Below are 19,111 nucleotides of genomic sequence, written 5' to 3' on the forward strand. Positions count from 1 at the left end.
ATTCAATTAAAAGTTATAAAATAGTGTAATAGTTGTTAAAATTATACCGATATAATTTGATGCCTCCTAATATATATAAATGAAGGAAGTAAAAAAAAAAAAATACAGCATAGCAAGTCTCGATCCAATCACGTGACAAACAACTGACACAAACACATAAATATTTGTTGTAATATTATTGACAAATGTTATATTTATAACAAGCATATTACATAAATACATATAATAATAATTTATAACCAATAATACCGGATCATACTATTTGATTAGTTATTCACTTATTCGATCATTGACTTAATGATCTAATGCTTTTATTAGATTGATTACTAGTTTAGATTTTTAAAACTATAATAAATAAATATATATAATAATAATTTATCATGTTTGTGCCCGTAGTTGTTTGATCATCGATTTGGGTTTTTGAAACTATAATAAATAGTGACGAGATGGAGAATCATGAAACAATACTCTAACAACCAAAATTGACAAAAAAAATCATTTGTAAAAGTTAAAACTATAAAACTTGAATAAATTATAATGACACTCCTTAAGATTTTATCAAATTACACAAAATATTTATGCTTTTTTTAATCCCCAGACAAATCTCTTTTAATTGTTCAAAAAATATTCCACTAACACGTTTTATTTTACCTTACACAGTCCTTTGAGGTTTAAAAAATATTATGCATCTATCCCCGTAAGCGAGGTCATTGTAAGAGTAAAAAAACAGTAGAAATATTTTGTATAAAGATGTGATTATAGTTTACTCAATAAATACATATCATGTATTTAGTATATACTGAAATACTACTAAAAGAAAAACACTATATATCTTGTTGCCTCAAACGATTAATTGGTTATAGATAAATATTTTAGTTCCATTCTAGAGTCTAGACTTTCAAATTTCAATATATGCTGCTCCATTAAAATTTGGGTCTCAATTTTTGCTAGAGTCTGGAAGCGAAAAAGTAATTAGATGAAAAAAATGTCTTAAAAAATTCAGAGAATTGAACAAAATGCATGTTTAAAAAACACAATTTTTAATAATAATAATAATAATTATTTTAACAATTTTTTTAGATCTAACAAAAATAAATAAACACTCTTAACATAAATTAAATCAAACACACACTTTTTCTTCAGTAAAAAACAAACACGAACACTGCACATTCAAAACCAAACCAAGCTTGTCTTTGTGCAAGTGCATCAAATTTCAATTTCAACACTAACACCAGAACGTGAACATCGAAATTTCACGCGAAAATGGCAACAGAGAATTCTCAAGTTTACCACGAAAGGCAAAGGTTACAGTTCTGTCTCGTGCACTCTCTCAACTCCCTCTTTCAGGTGCTTCTTCTCTTTCCCTAGCACTGATTCTTCAATTTAAGCCCTATCAACGATACCCGCCATGTTTTATTTTCCAATTTCGTTTCTTTTGTCATAATTTCATCGATTCACGCTTCGTTCTGCTTCTGGGTCTATTCAATTTCCCTCCAATCAGCAAAAGGACGCTTTCACTCGAGCAAAATTGAATGCAATTTCTGAAAGGCTCGCACTTGAAGACTCCAACAGTGAAACGTGGACCCCACTATCTGTTCTTTTCAAGCCCCATCACAATGTGTTGACTGGGAACTATGATATAAATGTTCTAATTGCGGCTTTGGAAGAGAAGGGAAAGAGTGTACTGTGGCATGATCATAGAAAGGGGGCATCTTCCATTGATGTTGATGCACCTGAGGATGTTTTGATGGGGGTTGTGATCAATGTGGCATTGAAAAGGTTTGCTGGGATCTGGAGAAGTAGGCACTGGATTGCATTGAGGAAGATTGATGGGGTTTGGTATAACTTGGACAGTGACCTTGCTGCCCCTCAACCCTTTCTTGATACATATAAAGTTAGGGAGTTCTTGGATTCCACATTGGTGCATGGTGGGGAGGTTTTGATTGTCATGAATGAGAAACAGTCTTGAAAATAATTTTAAGTAAATGTTTGTTAACTCGGTCATTTATGGTCGATTTTTGTGTGCGTCCATGTTATAGTGTTTTTATTTTTTTTTATTTTTTACTGGTCAATGTTAGTTGTTAGTTTGTGTGCGTCCATGTATATAGTGTAAGACCGATAGTATTTCAATGGAGATTGTTGCTTCCTTCATCCTCGTGTCTCTGATGATTTTTTCATGACTTTTTTTTTTGTGAATAATGTTAAAAATTGCTTCCAGAGGGTGTTATTTATAGGAAATAGTGTGTTAAAGCACTGATAAATGCAGGCTTCGTTGTGTCTTTGATCTGCAGTGCACCTTTGAACCATTAGATACTGTTTGATTCTGAAAGTGATAGTGTATAAGCATTTAGGCTCAGCATGTGGATATTTTTCTCAGCACTAGGGAGCCCACAAATGCATGTGGATATTTTTCAAGCCCCATCATGCTGTAGGCGGATATGAACAAAAGTGTTTGATAAACACCTATGCTGTAGGCGGATATGTAACTTCAATTTTTCCACAAATGCGACTTGTAAAATATTGTCTAGCTATTGTCTACAAGTTCTTATAATCTCACATCCTCTTGGTATTGATTGTTCTTATAAGCACTGGTTATAGCCATCTTTAGCTATTAGCACTTAGGGCTACCGGCTACGCATGGGACAGGTGGGAGAAAATAATTTGTTTTATTTTGTAGAGATACTTATGCTTCATGCATATCTCTATAGTGCACAAATTCATTCCCTTAATCTGTCAAGCAAAGCATCTAACCCATCGTTGGCTACCTCTTGTTCAATTCTAATAATTAATCAAAGCGGTAAAAAAATCAAACTTCTCTCATAATTAATCAACTTATGTACTTCAACTTATGAAAAATGAGATGAAAGCTTCTGAAATTTATGTGAGGATGTTCATTCATTTTGTCTCCTTAATTTTTTTTATTTTCTTCTAAGTACTTCTTAAGTATATTCAAACTAGAATCATAATTATTAAAACATGTTTCCACTCAATTTCATGATTGACAGATTGAGTTATTAAATCATTTCAACATCTCAGTGGAGAATATCAAACCCTTGGCCATTTCTGGCATGTGGTCCACTTGTGACCATATTAGCTAATAATTTGCTGATAAAGGGCAGAAGGGTAACTCACCTGGTATGTTTCTTTTGCTGCATAAAATATAAATCGCAGCTTGTTCTAAGGAGCTCCAATGTGGTCGAAAGTTTCTACCTAAGTGTTGAATGTTTTTCATTTCAATGAGTAGAAAAATTGATGGTGACATTAAATCGTCAATCTCCATAGCATGCTGGATGATGGGTCTTCGCTTTCTTTTAGTCAAAAGATCCTGGATATCATATTTTATTTCTAACTTTCCAAGATTCACACCGTATTTTTGTTTTAAACTTTCTAAGTTTGACATTTTGCCCGTAAAGCTTAGAATTATATCATAAATGTTTGCTATTTACACACATTTTCATTACATCATCGTTTTGCTCTATATTCTGTTGATAATAAAACAAGAATAGCACACACATTCTTACCCTTTGTCTTTTTTTATTTATTTATTCTGCATACCCTTTATTATCTTCTAAAGCGATGTGTGAACACATTCAATATTTTAATATTCAAGTATCATTTTTCTTTTTTCCAATGCTAAGTGAAGATCCATCATATCATGTCAACTAGTCCACAATGGATCAGTGGATCCTATTCTTTAGAGATAAAATATTCAGCAGCAACTCGGTTGGCTGTGTCTTGTTGCAATTGGAGCTTTGAGTAAAGAAATAGGGAATAACAATGGAGCAATCCTAGTGGTTGTTTTGAGAGCATCTTCAGAGAAATGAGTGAAAGAATATTGCCCCCACCTTCCTCATATTTAAAAATGGGTTTCTAGCTCTGAGGAATGATGACTAAATTACTTTATACTAAAAATTTTCCTGCTATCTTTGATTATACTTATCTTAGATACCGGTTCTTTACTCCATTATTACATGGAAAAGCATAAACGTGTGCTCTGCAAAGTCACAAGGCGGCACTGCAACTGGAATAGAAAGTAATAAAGAGGGCTAGTGTATCTCCAACTCTCTACACCTTTAATATGCTCCTTTTCTTTTCTCACCGCCTTAATCCAACTGTGTCACTTTATATATATATATATATATATATATATATATATATATATATATATATATATATATATATATATATATATATAAAAGAAGCGTATCAGGTGAGAAATGTTAGTGCGAGAGGACTAAATTTCAACCATATAATTCCCACAAATGCTTAAGATTAAAACTAATTAAAACAATATAGACTATCCATATATTGGTGTATGATAAAAATTTACTTCATTAGATATGTCTCCCTCTATATATGATTAGGGAGAGTAAATCAAAGGAAAGTCAATAGAAGAAAATCACCTATTGTTTAATCTATGTAACTAATCTCATCTAATAAAAAAGACTTATTTAATGTTGTTTTTGTTTCCATATACTTTTACACAGTTCTTTCATGATAAAGGTAAATAGGAGAAATACTGAAAGACTTCTATAAATGCTTGTTTTTCATTCACATGAGAACCTCCTCATTCCACAGTTCCCACCTCTCTAACAACTCTGCTTCTAACTTCCAAGTCTCACATATAATTCCTTTCAACTTTCAATAGCATCACATACCACAGTCTCTCATATCTCTTTCTCTTCTGAATATAATGCTATCATCATCCAAACAAGAATAAACAACAGAATATGAGTCAAAGTGGCTACATCAATGAGAAATCAGGCTTGTCCTTGAGACAGAATTCCCATAGGAAATCAAACAGAAATGGGCAAGTGAAGAGCTGCATGTTCAGGATTCCTTGGCAGTCTGAGAGCTCTCCCATTGAACTTGTGAAGGATCTTGCAGAAAGAGTCACAAATGCTCTACGCTTGATCTCTCCAAAGAGATCTTTACACCAAGGCTCGTCTTCCTTATCAAGATCAAAATCAACAGGGTCCTCTATTGATTCTCATAGAACTGCTGCTGTTGAGGACTGCATTGAGTTCATCCACTCTTCCTTTTCCAGATCAAATTCATCAACCGAAGCACCCCGCCAAGATTCTATTCAAGCTCCTTGAGTTGAGATGCTTGCAATCATGTGCTTGCTACTATGCTTAGGTTTATATCTTCCTTTTTTTTCCCCACAAATAATAGTGATGGGAATTAAGTGATTGTGTTATGTTTCTGTACAAACAGAAGCAGTGTATATTCTTCTGATGGATTTCTTACAAGGTGCTTTTCATTTCGGCTAAAATAGCATTTTTCAATGAATCAATTGCAATCAACTACATTTCTCATTAGGAATATTTTGAAAAATGATTGGCAGGATTTTATGTTTAACCATTCACATGCAGAAAGTAAGAAATAATTACAAGATTTCGTGATGGAAAGGCTTAGAAGAATATGTGATGAATATATAATATCCTTATCCTATATCTCTATTATGTTCGTATTGTTCTTTCTTTTCTGGATCTTTTGGAATATAATTTGCATAGCAGGGTTACTCATTCTCGTTCTAGTATCAAATATTGAAGCCATGAAAAATTCCCTTGTCTCCGCATTACATGCATGGATGAAAGTGAGTTCTTTTCTATATTGAATGATCGCATTATTTTAATCTTTGTGGGTTCTTAAAAAGTACCAAACCTGAATGGTTTTATTTTCACTATTTTTCTACAAATGATATATTGATAGTGCTAACTGCTAAGGTTATATCAACTATTAGAGTGAAAGCTCAAAGCAGAAGGTTCTTTGCTTCAAGTAGTTTCTGTTTTTGATGGTTTTGGATCTCATCTAGTTGATCATAATTTGGGACTTGGTTTCAATTCCATCCAACTTTTGGAACTTTCCCTCAAATGAATTGGATTGAAGTAATTTAACATTTAACTTCTAATATAATCAACAAACAGAATGAGGCATAAGCCCAGAATCTTCTTTGGTTAAACCAACAACATTAACTGGATGGTAGTGCTAATTGCATGATTTAATCAGGTTCATTACAATGAATTTCCCATACTTCAAAAATCAAGATCATAATCGCCACATAAAGCACGAGCCTTTAAATTGTAAAAGTTAAAAATTGGGCCTGATTGTTTTTTTTTAATGGCACAATTTTTTTTATTAATAAGATCACAAAAGAAGTTCAAGATGTACCCCTAAGGAAAAAAAAGAAAAACAAACAAGTAAGCCTGATACAATGCCATAGACATGATTCTGTCATATGACCCTTGCCCCAAGTAAATTGTGCCTGCATGGTAACTGAACCAAAATGAATCAAATTGTTGTATAAACTCCAATGATCAAAAAGAGCAAAACACACAACTCAGGACTCCAAAATGGTCAATACTTGAAAAAGTTAAATGGACAGGAAGGACCATAATGCATTTGAAAAAGTACTGATAATGCAATCCTCCCAGAATCCAATCCTGTAATCCTTTCTACTCTTTGCTACCACCTGCATCACTGCAACCTTTTCTACAAAGACTCTTAGGCCGTGTTTGGTTTCAAAAAAGAAAAATAGAATAAACGAAAATAGAAGAGAAATAATTTGAAAAAGAAGAAATAAAGAAAAAAAATAAAAGAATATATTTTGTTATTTGGGTTAAGAGAAATAGAATAAAAATAGTATTATAAAATTGTTTATTCACAAAAATACCCTCTAAAATAGTTAATGTAACGTAAAATAAGAGATTTAAAAGGGCATAACAGACTTTTTGGCCTTTGTTAACGGTAATGATGAGGGGATGCTTCTATGTGGGGCCCACCACACTCTTCTTATTCCTCAGCTAAATTACTTGTACCAAACCGCCAACTTACAATTCCAATTATTTCTATGGCGCTTAACAAACACAGCCTTAGAGTTGGTGAAACAAATGAGATGATGAGGGAAGCCATCTTGCTGGCTTTGGAAGCTAATCTACAAGAATACGACAAAGCCTAGAAATTTTGGTTGGATTTGAATCCAAGTGCCAATATATCTCTTGTGACTACTTACTTGTCCTAAGTGAATTTTAGCTGTTGGACTGGGCTTGCTTTGGACATGGGAACTAATTAATCAATTCTCATTTTATGAGGTCATTGAGTAAATGTTTAATTATAGTATTCTTTACTCAATTCATCTTAATAATTTAATAGAAGACATATGTCTGTATAGTTATAGTTTTGTTATAATTATTATTTTGGTTTCTGTACATGTCTATATTGTTTTGACTCTAATATAAATTATAAATTTTTAATCCTGGAGTAATACATTTAATGTGTTTTGCTCCTTACTTTTTAGTTGTCTTCTAATTTCGTTTACAATTTGATAATATGGCTGTTTGGATGGAAGAATTTAAAATTCTGAGAAATTTTAACTTCTAAGAATTTCAAATACTTCAATTGAAATTCTTTTATTTTCAAAATTTTGTGTTTGGATAAAAAAAGTTAAAATTATGAGGGTGAAAAAAATAAATGAAAAAAAAAAGAAAAAATATGATTGGTGTGCTAGTTACACGTGTTCCTCTATGCTCAGACCCGATCAATGTTCTACAATCTCATATTTCTTGAAGAAGATTGTAAGAAGAGAATTTTAATTTCTCACATTTTAGAAGGAAATTGAAATTCCATATTTTTAGTTGTTTAAAATTCTGTTTTAAAATTTCAAAATTTTAAATTATTAAAAAAAACATTCAAATAATGAATTCTAGATTACAGAAATTTAAATCCTCTGATAAATTATTTTCTTTAGTTAAAATTCTTTATCCAAATATATTTTAAATGATTTTGGATTAAGGAATTAATAGTGCTAATAATATAGTCATTAAAATCATTTGAGAACGCAATAATGTAAAAAATGAAGAGTTTATTTTAGCAATTTAGTCAAACTAGGTATATACCCTTGCGCGGATGTCAATCTTTTTTATTATAATTAGTAAATTAAATTAAAAATCCTAAAGAGACATGTCAAAAATACTGTTACAACGAGATGGATTTTGTGAATAAAATGCAAGAAGTTTTGTAGCTAACTAGTATTTTAGCCGTGCTATGCCCGGCCATGAATTATTAAATATATGAAAATAACTTGAACAAATTGTCTATTATAAAATTGTAATAAAACTATATTAAACACAATTACCAACGATTGTTTACTTTGAATAGAACTTATCTATATATAGATAGTGTCATTTAAAAATTAACGATAATATTGTATATTTTCTCATTAAATTGTGTTAATGAATTTTTTCACGATATTTCCTATTAAACTATTATCACATTTTATAATGTCAATCCAAAATTAGCGATATTTATTGACATTACTCTCGCTCCTAAGAAAACACCATTAAAACTACAAATAAAAGCTAAAGAGAATAAACATAGATTTCAGATTTCACTTCATTCATTCCTCAATAGGATGCAAACCTTACATTATATAATTTTCTTAATGGATAACAACCATATACATATGTCACCATCTTAGTATTTTAGAAAATTAAAATAAAACCAAATAATATCAAAAGGATAACATCTAAATTATCTATTCTATAAAAGTCCTCTATTTGGACCTCCTAGGCCCATCCATCCTTTCATAATGGAGCTGATCCTGGTGGATATGAAGGACTTTCTGATGGTGATATATGATGAGAAAGGCTCAAAATCTGGTGGTAATGAAAAAGGGAAATGTGATGCTGATTGTTTAAGTGTCCCTTGGTTATTAACACCCCCTTGGATTCTGGGTGTATTAGCAGCATTTGCTACCTTGAGGAAGTTGCCTCCTGTATGATCTATCCCCATGTGCCTGAGACAAGATTGACACAAGCAAATAATTTCTCTAATCTGTAGATTCTCTAATTTCTTTTCCCAACTAATTTGCTTTATCAAAATGACAAGTATTTTGCAGTGTCTTGTTGAAAATGAAATAACGAGATAATTAATATTAATTCTATATATTACCACTTTATTGCTACAATTAGTGACATGCATATTGTATGTGATAAAAGCAAGGGTGCGGGGGAAAGCAGAAAACAATGACGTTCTGTATTGAATTTTTTAAATATAGGAAACTTGTCATAGTCCATGCAAACTAAATATGTAAAGGAGAATGATACTGTCACACATCTAAATTCCTTCCCATAATTTCATTTCAAATAATATATGGCTTAGATATAGTTCATTCTTTTACACCAAGTCGAAATTGAACGTTTTTAAAGTCAGTTCGTACGTACGTCGATCCCTCAATATCAATAATTAATTAGTGAAGTTAAAATTTGTTTAAGTAGTTACGAAATGGAATTTCTCTGATTGGTCAATGATGAAACTCAAAAAGATATAAGATGCGGATAACTGTGAAGTTGAATTAATTCTCAATAAACCTTAAACATAGAAGTGGATTTGTTATTTGTTTTAAGTGGTTAAAATGATAGTAAATTATAAACAAACACGTTATTATCAAATTCGTTTTTATATATGGATACATGAAAATTTAACACAATCATTGACAGATTTTTTTTTTTGGGAAAAATATAAATTATATTAAACCCAAAATAATACAACAATAAATTGGGCATACCTCGCAGTTAGAGAAAATAAAAAACTTATATCAAAATGTTAAAATAAATACAACAGATGTGCTTGTCTATACATAAAAAACTTAATCTTCCTAATAACCTCTATTACACAAAATTGATAATCTTCAAACATCAATTTGTTCCTAGACAGTCAGATGCAATAGTATAGCCAGACAACAAAAATTTTCTTGAACACCTGATGTGGATCTACCCTAATTAAAGAGTGAGTAATACACTGCAAAGTGAAACGTCTGCAGAAAGGAGCTAAATCACGAATGTGAATCCAAACTTAAAAAGATTTCCTGTGAGAAAAGAACAAATAAGTATTTGAATCAGCCCCATTTGAATATAAATAACAGAGCGAACCTTAAAAAATTAACTTTGTCAAGAGTAATCATTGACAATTTTTTTATTATTATTATTAGTAATCATTGACAGATCTTAATTTTGAAGCACATGCGTAAATATTTAATTTCGATGTGTACGCAAGGGGAAGGAAGTCGGCTAACCAATATTATTGAAAAAGCCAACTAAAATTTTCATAATAAATAATTTGCATTTTATGTTCGGCCTTTAGTGTTGCAAACAAATTATTTGGTGAAATTCGTATTAATTCCTAACCTAAACTGTCACGCTCATGCAAATATTAGTGTTAAACAAATAGCTAACTACTATAAGTTAAATTAACTCAAACAAAAGTGCCCACCATTTAACTACTATAGTCCCTCTTGTACGACGACAATTTAATAAACTTAACAAGATTTCAATGCTAAGCTCGTGTTTTTCTTTGTATGATTTGTCGGGCACTTTGCGTAGAGTGCAAGAGAAAATAATCGTTCAGAAGGTTTATCGAAAGAAAGAAAATAGAGCTTCCAGCAAAATATGAAACATGATAGAAAAAAAATAGTCTTCTATAGTTAGTAAACCATTTCTAGTCATTCGATGAGGAATTGAGTATTTCTTACTTTAAGAACATTAAATGGTGTATATAACAAAAGCTAAAGTAGCATACCTTCATTACGATTTAAATAATGAAATGTTGCAGGTTGCGTTAACCTTCATTGACATAACATAAGGATGTGATTCATTGGACAAACCACGTATGTTTTTTTTTTTTGAGAAAATATATTGGTCTATTTAAAAAAAAATCTAAAAAAGAGAATAATGGAAAAATTTTGAATTTTAAAATTTAAATACTTTGGCGGTTTTCAAATAAAATGATTTATGTTGTTGATCCTCAAAAAGTTGAAGAAAACTACTTCGTGCAATAAAGTAATTAACAAATCTCAATCTCAAAACAAACCTTGATACGTTTTAAAATTCAACAAAAAAAAAAGGATAGTTTTCAAATGGTCATGTTTAATTTTTATTTTTTTTGGGAAAAATGTAAATTATATTAAACCCAAAATGATACAACAATAAACGGGATATACCCCGCAGCTAGAGAAAATCAAAAGTCTCCCTAATACAAGAAGGTCTATATCAAGATGCTAAAATAAATGCAACAAGTACGTTTGTCTATACATAAGAAACTTAATCTTGCTAATAACTTCTATTACAGAAAATTGATAATCTTCAAAAATCAGTTTGTTTCTAGACAGCCAGATGCAGTAGACTGTAATTGCTATAGCTAGACAACTTAGTTTGATGTGGATCTGCCCCTAATTAAAGAGTCAGTAATGCGGTGTAAAAAAATGAAACGCTTGTGGAAAGGAGCCAAATCACGAATATGAGTCCAAACTTGGAGAGATTTCCTGCAAGAAAAGAACAAATGAGAACAAATGAGATTTCCTGCAAGAAAAGAACAAATGAGAATTTGACTCAGTCTCATTTGAACATAAAGGGTAGAGGGAACCCTTGTTCAAAAAAACAACTTTGTCAAAAGTAAGCAGTCGGTTCCTTTTAGCAAGCCACAAAATGAAAGATATTTTAGGGGGGATTGCTGGGTTCCATATAACAAAACACCAACTAATAGTAAGCTTGACACCTCTAATGTATTCATAGACTTTGCCAACAAGTAATTGTTCATTGGTGCTCCAAGATTGAATCCTCTTTTTGGCCTCTTCCATACTTAGCTCTTTGGAGATAATAAAGTCCCTTATTTGAATGATTTTTTTTTATCAAAACTGAATCTGATGAAGAAGTATTGTAATTCCACACATCGCTCCCTCTGAAATAGTAATGGTGAGCCCACCGAACCCATAGAGAATCTTTCTTACAATGAAAGTCCCACAGGATACGGGAAAGAAGCGCAAGGTTCCAGTTCTTGAGATTAAAAAGGCCTAAACCCCTTTCTTTTTTCGGAGAACAAACTACTGACCAAGCAACCAAGGGCTTATTTTTGCCAATATCCGCTTTGCCCCACAGAAAATTACGGCACGAAGCGTTGATCCGGTCCAGAACAGATTGCGGCAAAGAAAAAATCCTCATCCAGAAATTCACAATTCCTTGAATAACTGCTCTGATCAACTCTAACTTACCTGCATAAGATAAAGACTTCTTGCTCCATCCCTGAATCAGGCCAGTAATCTTGGAAAGCAAGAGAGCATAATGACATACATTTAATCTAGATGATAAAAATGGAACACCCAAGTATCTAAAAGGGAAGTCACCCAAGCTAAATCTAGTGAACTACTGAATATGAGAAAGCTCATGAGGCCTAATACCAGCTGAGTATATGACAGATTTATCAGAGCTGATGGAAAGCCCTGAAACCCTACAAAAGTGCTGAAGCTTGGCAAACATAGTTGACACGGAACATATATCTCATCTAGATAGAAGCATAATATCATCTGCAAAAGCCAAATGAGATAGCTGAATACCTGCACAGTTGGGATGAAATTTAAAATTGGCATCATCCTTGAGACTGCTCATATCTCTGGAAAAGTACTTCAAACAGATAAGGGGAGAAAGGATCCCCTTGTCTAAGACCTCGCTGCCCTTTGAAGTGACCATAAATGGATCCATTGACTGCCACACTAAAGGAAGTGGAAGAAACACATTTTATGATCCAAGTACAGAACTGAACTGGGAAACCAATGGACTTAAACATCAAATCCAAGAATTCCCAAGAATTGTTGATCAACCATTCCAAAATGATTGTGGTTCGAATCCCAGTCGTGGATGGTGGTGGTGGTGTTATTATTGTTTGGTGATGATGAGGAAAAGATGATCATGTTTAATTTACTTACACATAAGGGGGGGGATATTTAACATGAGACAGAGATTAATATGAAAATGAAGAAAAAATACAAACAAAAATAAATTTTAGGAAACTAAAAGCTGAAAAAAAAAAAACTTCTGATATATATGCAGAATAAGAAGAGAAAACTAGGTAGTTGCAAATTGGTTTAATATTAGACTGTTTAAACAAGCTAAGAAGAAGAGGGAGAAAATTAATTGGAAACTTAATAAACAGAATAGTAAATTTTAAATTTGTCAAAAAAGAGTCTTTTAACTAAAAAAAATAAGTAGATTTTTAAAAATAGAAAAATAGATAGTTTAAATTAATTAACAAATTGGTTGAGATTTTAAAATTAAAACAAAATGAGCAGGTTAACAATTTGGTCAATTTTTTTATTAAAATTAAAAAAATGGTAGTTTTAATTAAGAATTTGGTAATGGGCTTTTTTTTAACAAATTGGTGTATTAATTTAAAATTCAAAAAATTAGACAGTTGTAAATTTCAATAGATAGATGAAAACAAGTATAAGAACTAAGATAGAAATGAATTATCTTTATTACTCTTCACTGTGCAGTAAGCTTTAAACACCAACAACCCGAAAGCTCCACCCGCAACATCTAAGTAGAGATGATCATTACAACTTGTGGTTGATACCTTGCACTATTTTATTTTTATTTTTATTAATATTGCCTTTTCCTTTGCCTTCCAAAACAAAAAGATTCAATTTGAATTTTCTTTGCCACAACCGCAAGTTTGTATTTGTCTCTCACAACTTCATTGTACAAAATATTGGTTCACCCAAATTCAATAAAATGACACCAACATATATAGTCTCCCATAAAAACCCTAACATAAAATAACCTAAACCACCAAATCAGTCCGGTAACCTTATGGGCACCAATGCTCCAACCCTATCTCTCTCTTGAATCCATAGATAGTTATTCAATTTTTCTTTTATTTCATTCCCTCAATTAAATTCTTTCTTATTCTACACTCGTAATTATCGCCTCGAACTTCGATCTAAATTCTCCTATGAGTTGATATTATTTATAATTTGAAATTTGTCGATGGTGTTACTACTTGTTGCATAATCTAAAGTTTAATTACTTTATTGATTTGCCACAAAATCGACAGTGTAGGAATTTATTAGGGATGAATTAAGGATATTGATTGTTCAGATCTGTAATCCCTAATTTGTGTGATTAGCGTGTAGTGTGAGGGAAGAGAGGTAACAATGAAAGAAGGAGGAACGTCTACATAGGCTATAGAATAACGTTTCCTATATCAATTATACTTGTAAATGACTTTAAAAAGTTAAAAAATCTGCATCTCCTTCAGATAGATTTGGACCTAAGTTTGGATAAGCTTGAATAAAAAAAAATATTTTGATTTTACAATGACAAAAAATATAATAAAATTTTACAGGATAAATTTCAAACATTTTAATATTTAAAAAATATATTTTAACCATTTTTCTGTCTTGATTCATATTTTGTTGCAAGCCCCATTTTCTTGCTTCGGATCAACCGTCCCATTGGAACTTTGTTAAATTTATTAAATTGTGGTACAAGGGATTATAGTAGTTAAATGGTGGGCACTTTTGTTTGACTCGATTTAACTATAGTAGCTAGCTATTTGTCTAACACTAATATTTGCTTGAGTATGACAGCTTAGGTTATGAATTAAGACGAATTTTACCAAATATGTGGATAGTTTAGGAGCATGACAGTACTAAAGGCCAAACATATATAATATTGGTTAGCTGACTTCCTTCACCTTGTATTTATGTACACAAAACCAAATTAAATATTTAAACATGTGCCTCAAAATTATGATCTGTCAATGATTGTGTGATAAATTTCATGTAACCATAAAAATGAATTTGATAATAGCTAGGTTGTTTATTTATAATTTTAGTTATCATTTTTACTACTTAAATAAGAGACATACTTCTCTGTTTAAGGTTTATTGTGAATTAATTAAACTTAACAGTTATCCTTTTATCCTATATCATATCTTTATCATTTTTTTATCACCCAATAATATATATATATATATATATATATATATATATATATATATATATATATATATATATATATATATATATTAATGAAAGAGGTACTAGAAGGACCCGATATGCTTCCTATCCTCCTCAAACATACAATACACCTGGTTATTTTATATTTATGATACCAGAATCATAAATAACTTATAACCAAAGCAGAGACAATAGAAAAGGTGGATACATATAAAGTTGCAGCACATGCCATATAATCCCATTCACTATCATCAATTACCACGTATACCTATGCAGAAGAGTGCCCAACAATTGTTTAAGAGTAATGATACACGAAAGATCATTTATTTTAAACACACTAAATATTTTTTATTTCTTTTTATCTCTTCTTTTTAATCACATCATAAATTTAAATTAAATTTTATCGCACCTATCATTTTACCTCTTCTCTCTCTACTCTCTCTAAGTGTTGAATAGCAAATGTGTAATATCCTCCTCCTCCGTTTGGCAGAATGTGCATCTCGACTGCACCCTCACTATCTGAACATTTCTCCTCTTGAGATTCTAAATAGAAGGCAATTGATCCTTAAACAACCTCCAAGTAAACACAGGTATGGTCAGCCTCAGGAGAATATGCCAAAGAATTATATATTGTTTTCACTGAGAAATTAATAACCCAGAGGTTGTGTGTTTCCAATACTGCATATTCTCTCTATCCTGTAACAGAATAATCCCCTACAAATGTGTTCTAATACTGCCTAGCATAAATACTTTGTTTTTGCTCAGAGTTCATAAATAGCCTTCTAAACTTTGTAGCCAAACACTCAACCCCCTCCCACGGTTGATGCCATAACAAGATTTTTCTGTCATCGCCTACCTTCCAAGCCACACTCTTATCATAACATTCTTTATTTTTACCTACACGACAAACCTCAACCAAATCTCTCCACCATAAGGAATCATTCCTTGATGACCTTTGAACTTCAGCATTCCCGAATTTTCCATATTTTGATTTTAGGACTACTGCCCACAAAGAACTTTGATCCAAAGCAAGTCTCCACTTCCCTAAAAGAGCTTGGTTAAATAGTCTAATGTTCTATATTCCTAGCTTCCCTTGCTCCTTACTAAACAAACCTCCTCCCATTTGACCCAAGCAATCTTCCTTTTATTCTCCTCACCTCTCCAAAGAAAGTTTCTTTGGAGCTTAATAATCCTTTTAACAACACACGGTGGAACTTAGAAAAAAGATGCATAAAAAATGGCAATATGAAAATAGCACGAAATTAATGAGTGTGACTCTCCCTCCTGGCGAAAGTGATTTTTGTTTCCACAAAGCCAACTTTCCCTTCACCTTATTGATGATTGGTTCCCAAGTTTTACCTCTTCTAGGATTGGCCCCAGCCGCGAGATGATCGTCAACTTGCAATTTAGCATGCTGGTGAAAGTATCCAATAGGTTATCTGATACCCCAATGCCCACCAACTTGCTTTTAAAGAAATTGACCTTTAGCCTTGACCCCATTTCAAAACACCTCAAAATTATCTTCAAGCATAAAACATTTTGTATAGTGGGGTCTAGAAAGAACTAATTAAAACATCATCTGCAAATTGCAAAATTAAGATTTTCACAAGATTTTTTCCAACCTCAAAGCCTTTGTGGCGACCCTCCTTACTCCTAGACCTCTTTGGAGGATGAATTCATTGAAAGGACTACCATTTACCAAAACAAACATACGGATGATTCCAAACCCCCTTTAATCTACCCAATGCACTTTTCATAAAAACCCAACCTCAACCTCTGCATCATATAACAAGAAAATCTCATGACACTGAGTCATGTCTTTTGGAAGTCTACTTTGAAAACCATGACCCCCCTCTTTGCTTCCTCGACAACTTCATTTACTACGAGTACACCATCTACCCCCTCTTAAGAAAACACTTTGTCTCATATCAATGACTTTACCCAATACCCGCTTCACTCGCTTTGCCAAAACCTTGGAGATGACCTTGTAAATACAACAGATAAGTGTTATAGGTCTATCTTCGTCCAAACCTTGGGCATTTTCTTTCTTGGGAATAAATGTAATAAACGAAGAATTCGCGCCTCTAGGCATCCTAGCATTCTCCCAAAATTCCTTCATCATACTCATGAAGTTTTTCTTCACAATCTCCCAATACTACTTCTTTATGAAAAGAAGTTGATACCATCTAGGCCCGGGCTTTTGTCCGCCCCACAAGCTACTCAAGTGTCTCGAAAAGATTCACATAAGACTTCATCATCATCCCTCCCAAGTGTCTCCAAGTGCACCCTATCCAACTTTTGTTTTATCCCCATGTGCTCTTAGAACCTATTTTTGAAGTAATCCACCACCCTTTTTTCACCTTTATTGGTTCGTCTTCCCATCTCTCGTCCACCTCCAACCCTTTCCACTCACTTAAATTTTTCCTCCATTTGACCATAGAGTGAAAAAATTTAAGTGTTAGCATCCCCCTCCCTACACCATCTTACCCTAGATTTTTGGTGAAGATGCGATTCATTTCTCCTAGACACACTCCAAAACTCACCCATAAGTGACCATCTATTTTGCATCTCCACCTCATCTAGACCTTCCGCCTCATCAATTACGTCTAAAGCATTTAGTTTTTTTACTACCTCCTTGATTTGCTTATTAACATCTCTAAAGCTCTCCACGTTCCACTTCTTCAAATCATTTTTCAACCTTTCAACCTTTCCTTAAGCACAAAAGAAGCCCACCCTTGCACTTGATAAGAGTCCCACAAATCCTTCACCATCTCTAGAAACCCATGATCTTGGAACCAGCAATGCAACACATTGAAAGGCTTTGCCCCCAACCCATAATAGAACTTTTCATGGTGGGCAATGATTCGTAAAGCTTCTATTCATGACATATTGTGTACTCCTCGGCCATTCATTAACCCAATCACTTGAGACAAGCACTCGGTCGAGCCTACTTTTTGAATGATCATTCACCCTATACCAAGTGAACTTCCTTCCCACCATAGGTATGTCCTCCACCTCCATATCCCCAATAAATTTGTTAAATGCCTCCATATCCCCAATAAATTTGTTAAATGCCTCCATATCCCTTCCTCCCATCAAATTTCTTGAGTCTCTTCTTTCTTGTGTTGTCCATGCCGAACTAAAATCACCCATTAGACACCAAACCCCACTCTTGCCATTTATTCTTGAGTTCAACAATTTTCTCCCAAAGTTTCTTGGTCGTTTTGTTTCATGACATCAAGGTTCCACACGTTTGCTTCACGAATCGATGGAGCCTTTTTTGTTTGTGTTGGAGATTCTAAGTCTGAGATTACCAAAAGCATAAACATGCTTATAGCCACGGATTGATGTTCTATTTTTAGTTGTATTTTCTTTCTAGGAGTTTGCTTTGTTTGTTTTGCTAATTAATATTGTAACATCCTAAAATCATCCAATAATTATTCAAATAAATAGGTAGATTGTATAACCTTTTAAAGAGAAGTTAGTATAATTTTTTGAGTTAAATATGATAATAAAAAAAAAAGAGAAACGGGTGATGGTTGGTTTTTTTAATAATAATTAAATATAATAAAATAATATATAAAGAAAAATTCATTCAATAAATTTTAAATTATGTACAACTCTTATATAAGGATAAACAATTTCTTCTCTTAAAATCACATAGATGTATAGTCTCTCTTGATATTAGTAGGTTGCTCATTCTGTAGGAGGTGAGTAAACACTTATCTTTTAAAATTTCAATGGTATGAGAGTGAATTTCATATTTTGATATAAAATTTGAGATCAATAAAATTCTAGGTATTATAGTAGATTTTGGATATTTCCTATTACGACTAAGTTAGCTTTTTTATTATGATTTGGTTGTCATGATAATTGTTTGTTGATGCTTTTGATCGATGAGGGAAAACCGTATAGTAGGTATCAATTCTCTTAAATTTGGCATGAAGTCCTTTGCTTTTAAACCCGTCCATGGATAACATATATGGATGCATTTGGCTTATATTAGATTAAATTCCGAAGTTTACAAATTACATGACATTAGTTGAAGAAAGAATTACATTTACCTGTGTATATAATTGGATTTACCTTCTGAAATTGAATTTATTTTGAGTGTGACTATGTATTGCATTTGAGTGAATCATTGTCTTCCTTTTAATTTTTATTGGGGTGTGTGTATATATATATAATATTATTTTAAATTTATTACTGATATTGTGGTCGATGTTTCGAACTGTCACACAAACAATATTATTTGTGGTTTTCTTTTTAGAATTTGTTTTATTCACTATGTTATTATCTCATTGTTATTTTCAAATATTA

The 19,111-nt window shown here is 32.2% G+C and overlaps 1 protein-coding gene across 1 annotated transcript; it reads left to right on the plus strand.

The window, feature by feature from the left end:
* Positions 1–1,129: 1,129 nt before the first annotated feature.
* Positions 1,130–2,151, plus strand: LOC100814201 (josephin-like protein). Its single transcript, XM_006596356.4, has 2 exons — positions 1,130–1,347; positions 1,502–2,151. The coding sequence occupies exons 1-2, from the start codon at positions 1,264–1,266 to the stop codon at positions 1,967–1,969; spliced, it is 552 nt and encodes a 183-aa protein (XP_006596419.1). The 5' UTR covers positions 1,130–1,263; the 3' UTR covers positions 1,970–2,151.
* Positions 2,152–19,111: the final 16,960 nt, after the last annotated feature.

The sequence above is a fragment of the Glycine max genome, chromosome 14 (assembly GCF_000004515.6).
Source record: "Glycine max cultivar Williams 82 chromosome 14, Glycine_max_v4.0, whole genome shotgun sequence".
NCBI lineage: Eukaryota > Viridiplantae > Streptophyta > Magnoliopsida > Fabales > Fabaceae > Glycine > Glycine max.

Coding starts and splice junctions, on each gene's coding strand:
- LOC100814201 (XM_006596356.4), top strand. CDS start 1,264: ATGGCAACAGAGAATTCTCAAGTTTACCACGAAAGGCAAAGGTTACAG. Junction 1,348..1,501: donor CTCTCAACTCCCTCTTTCAG/GTGCTTCTTCTC, acceptor CCCTCCAATCAG/CAAAAGGACGCTTTCACTCG.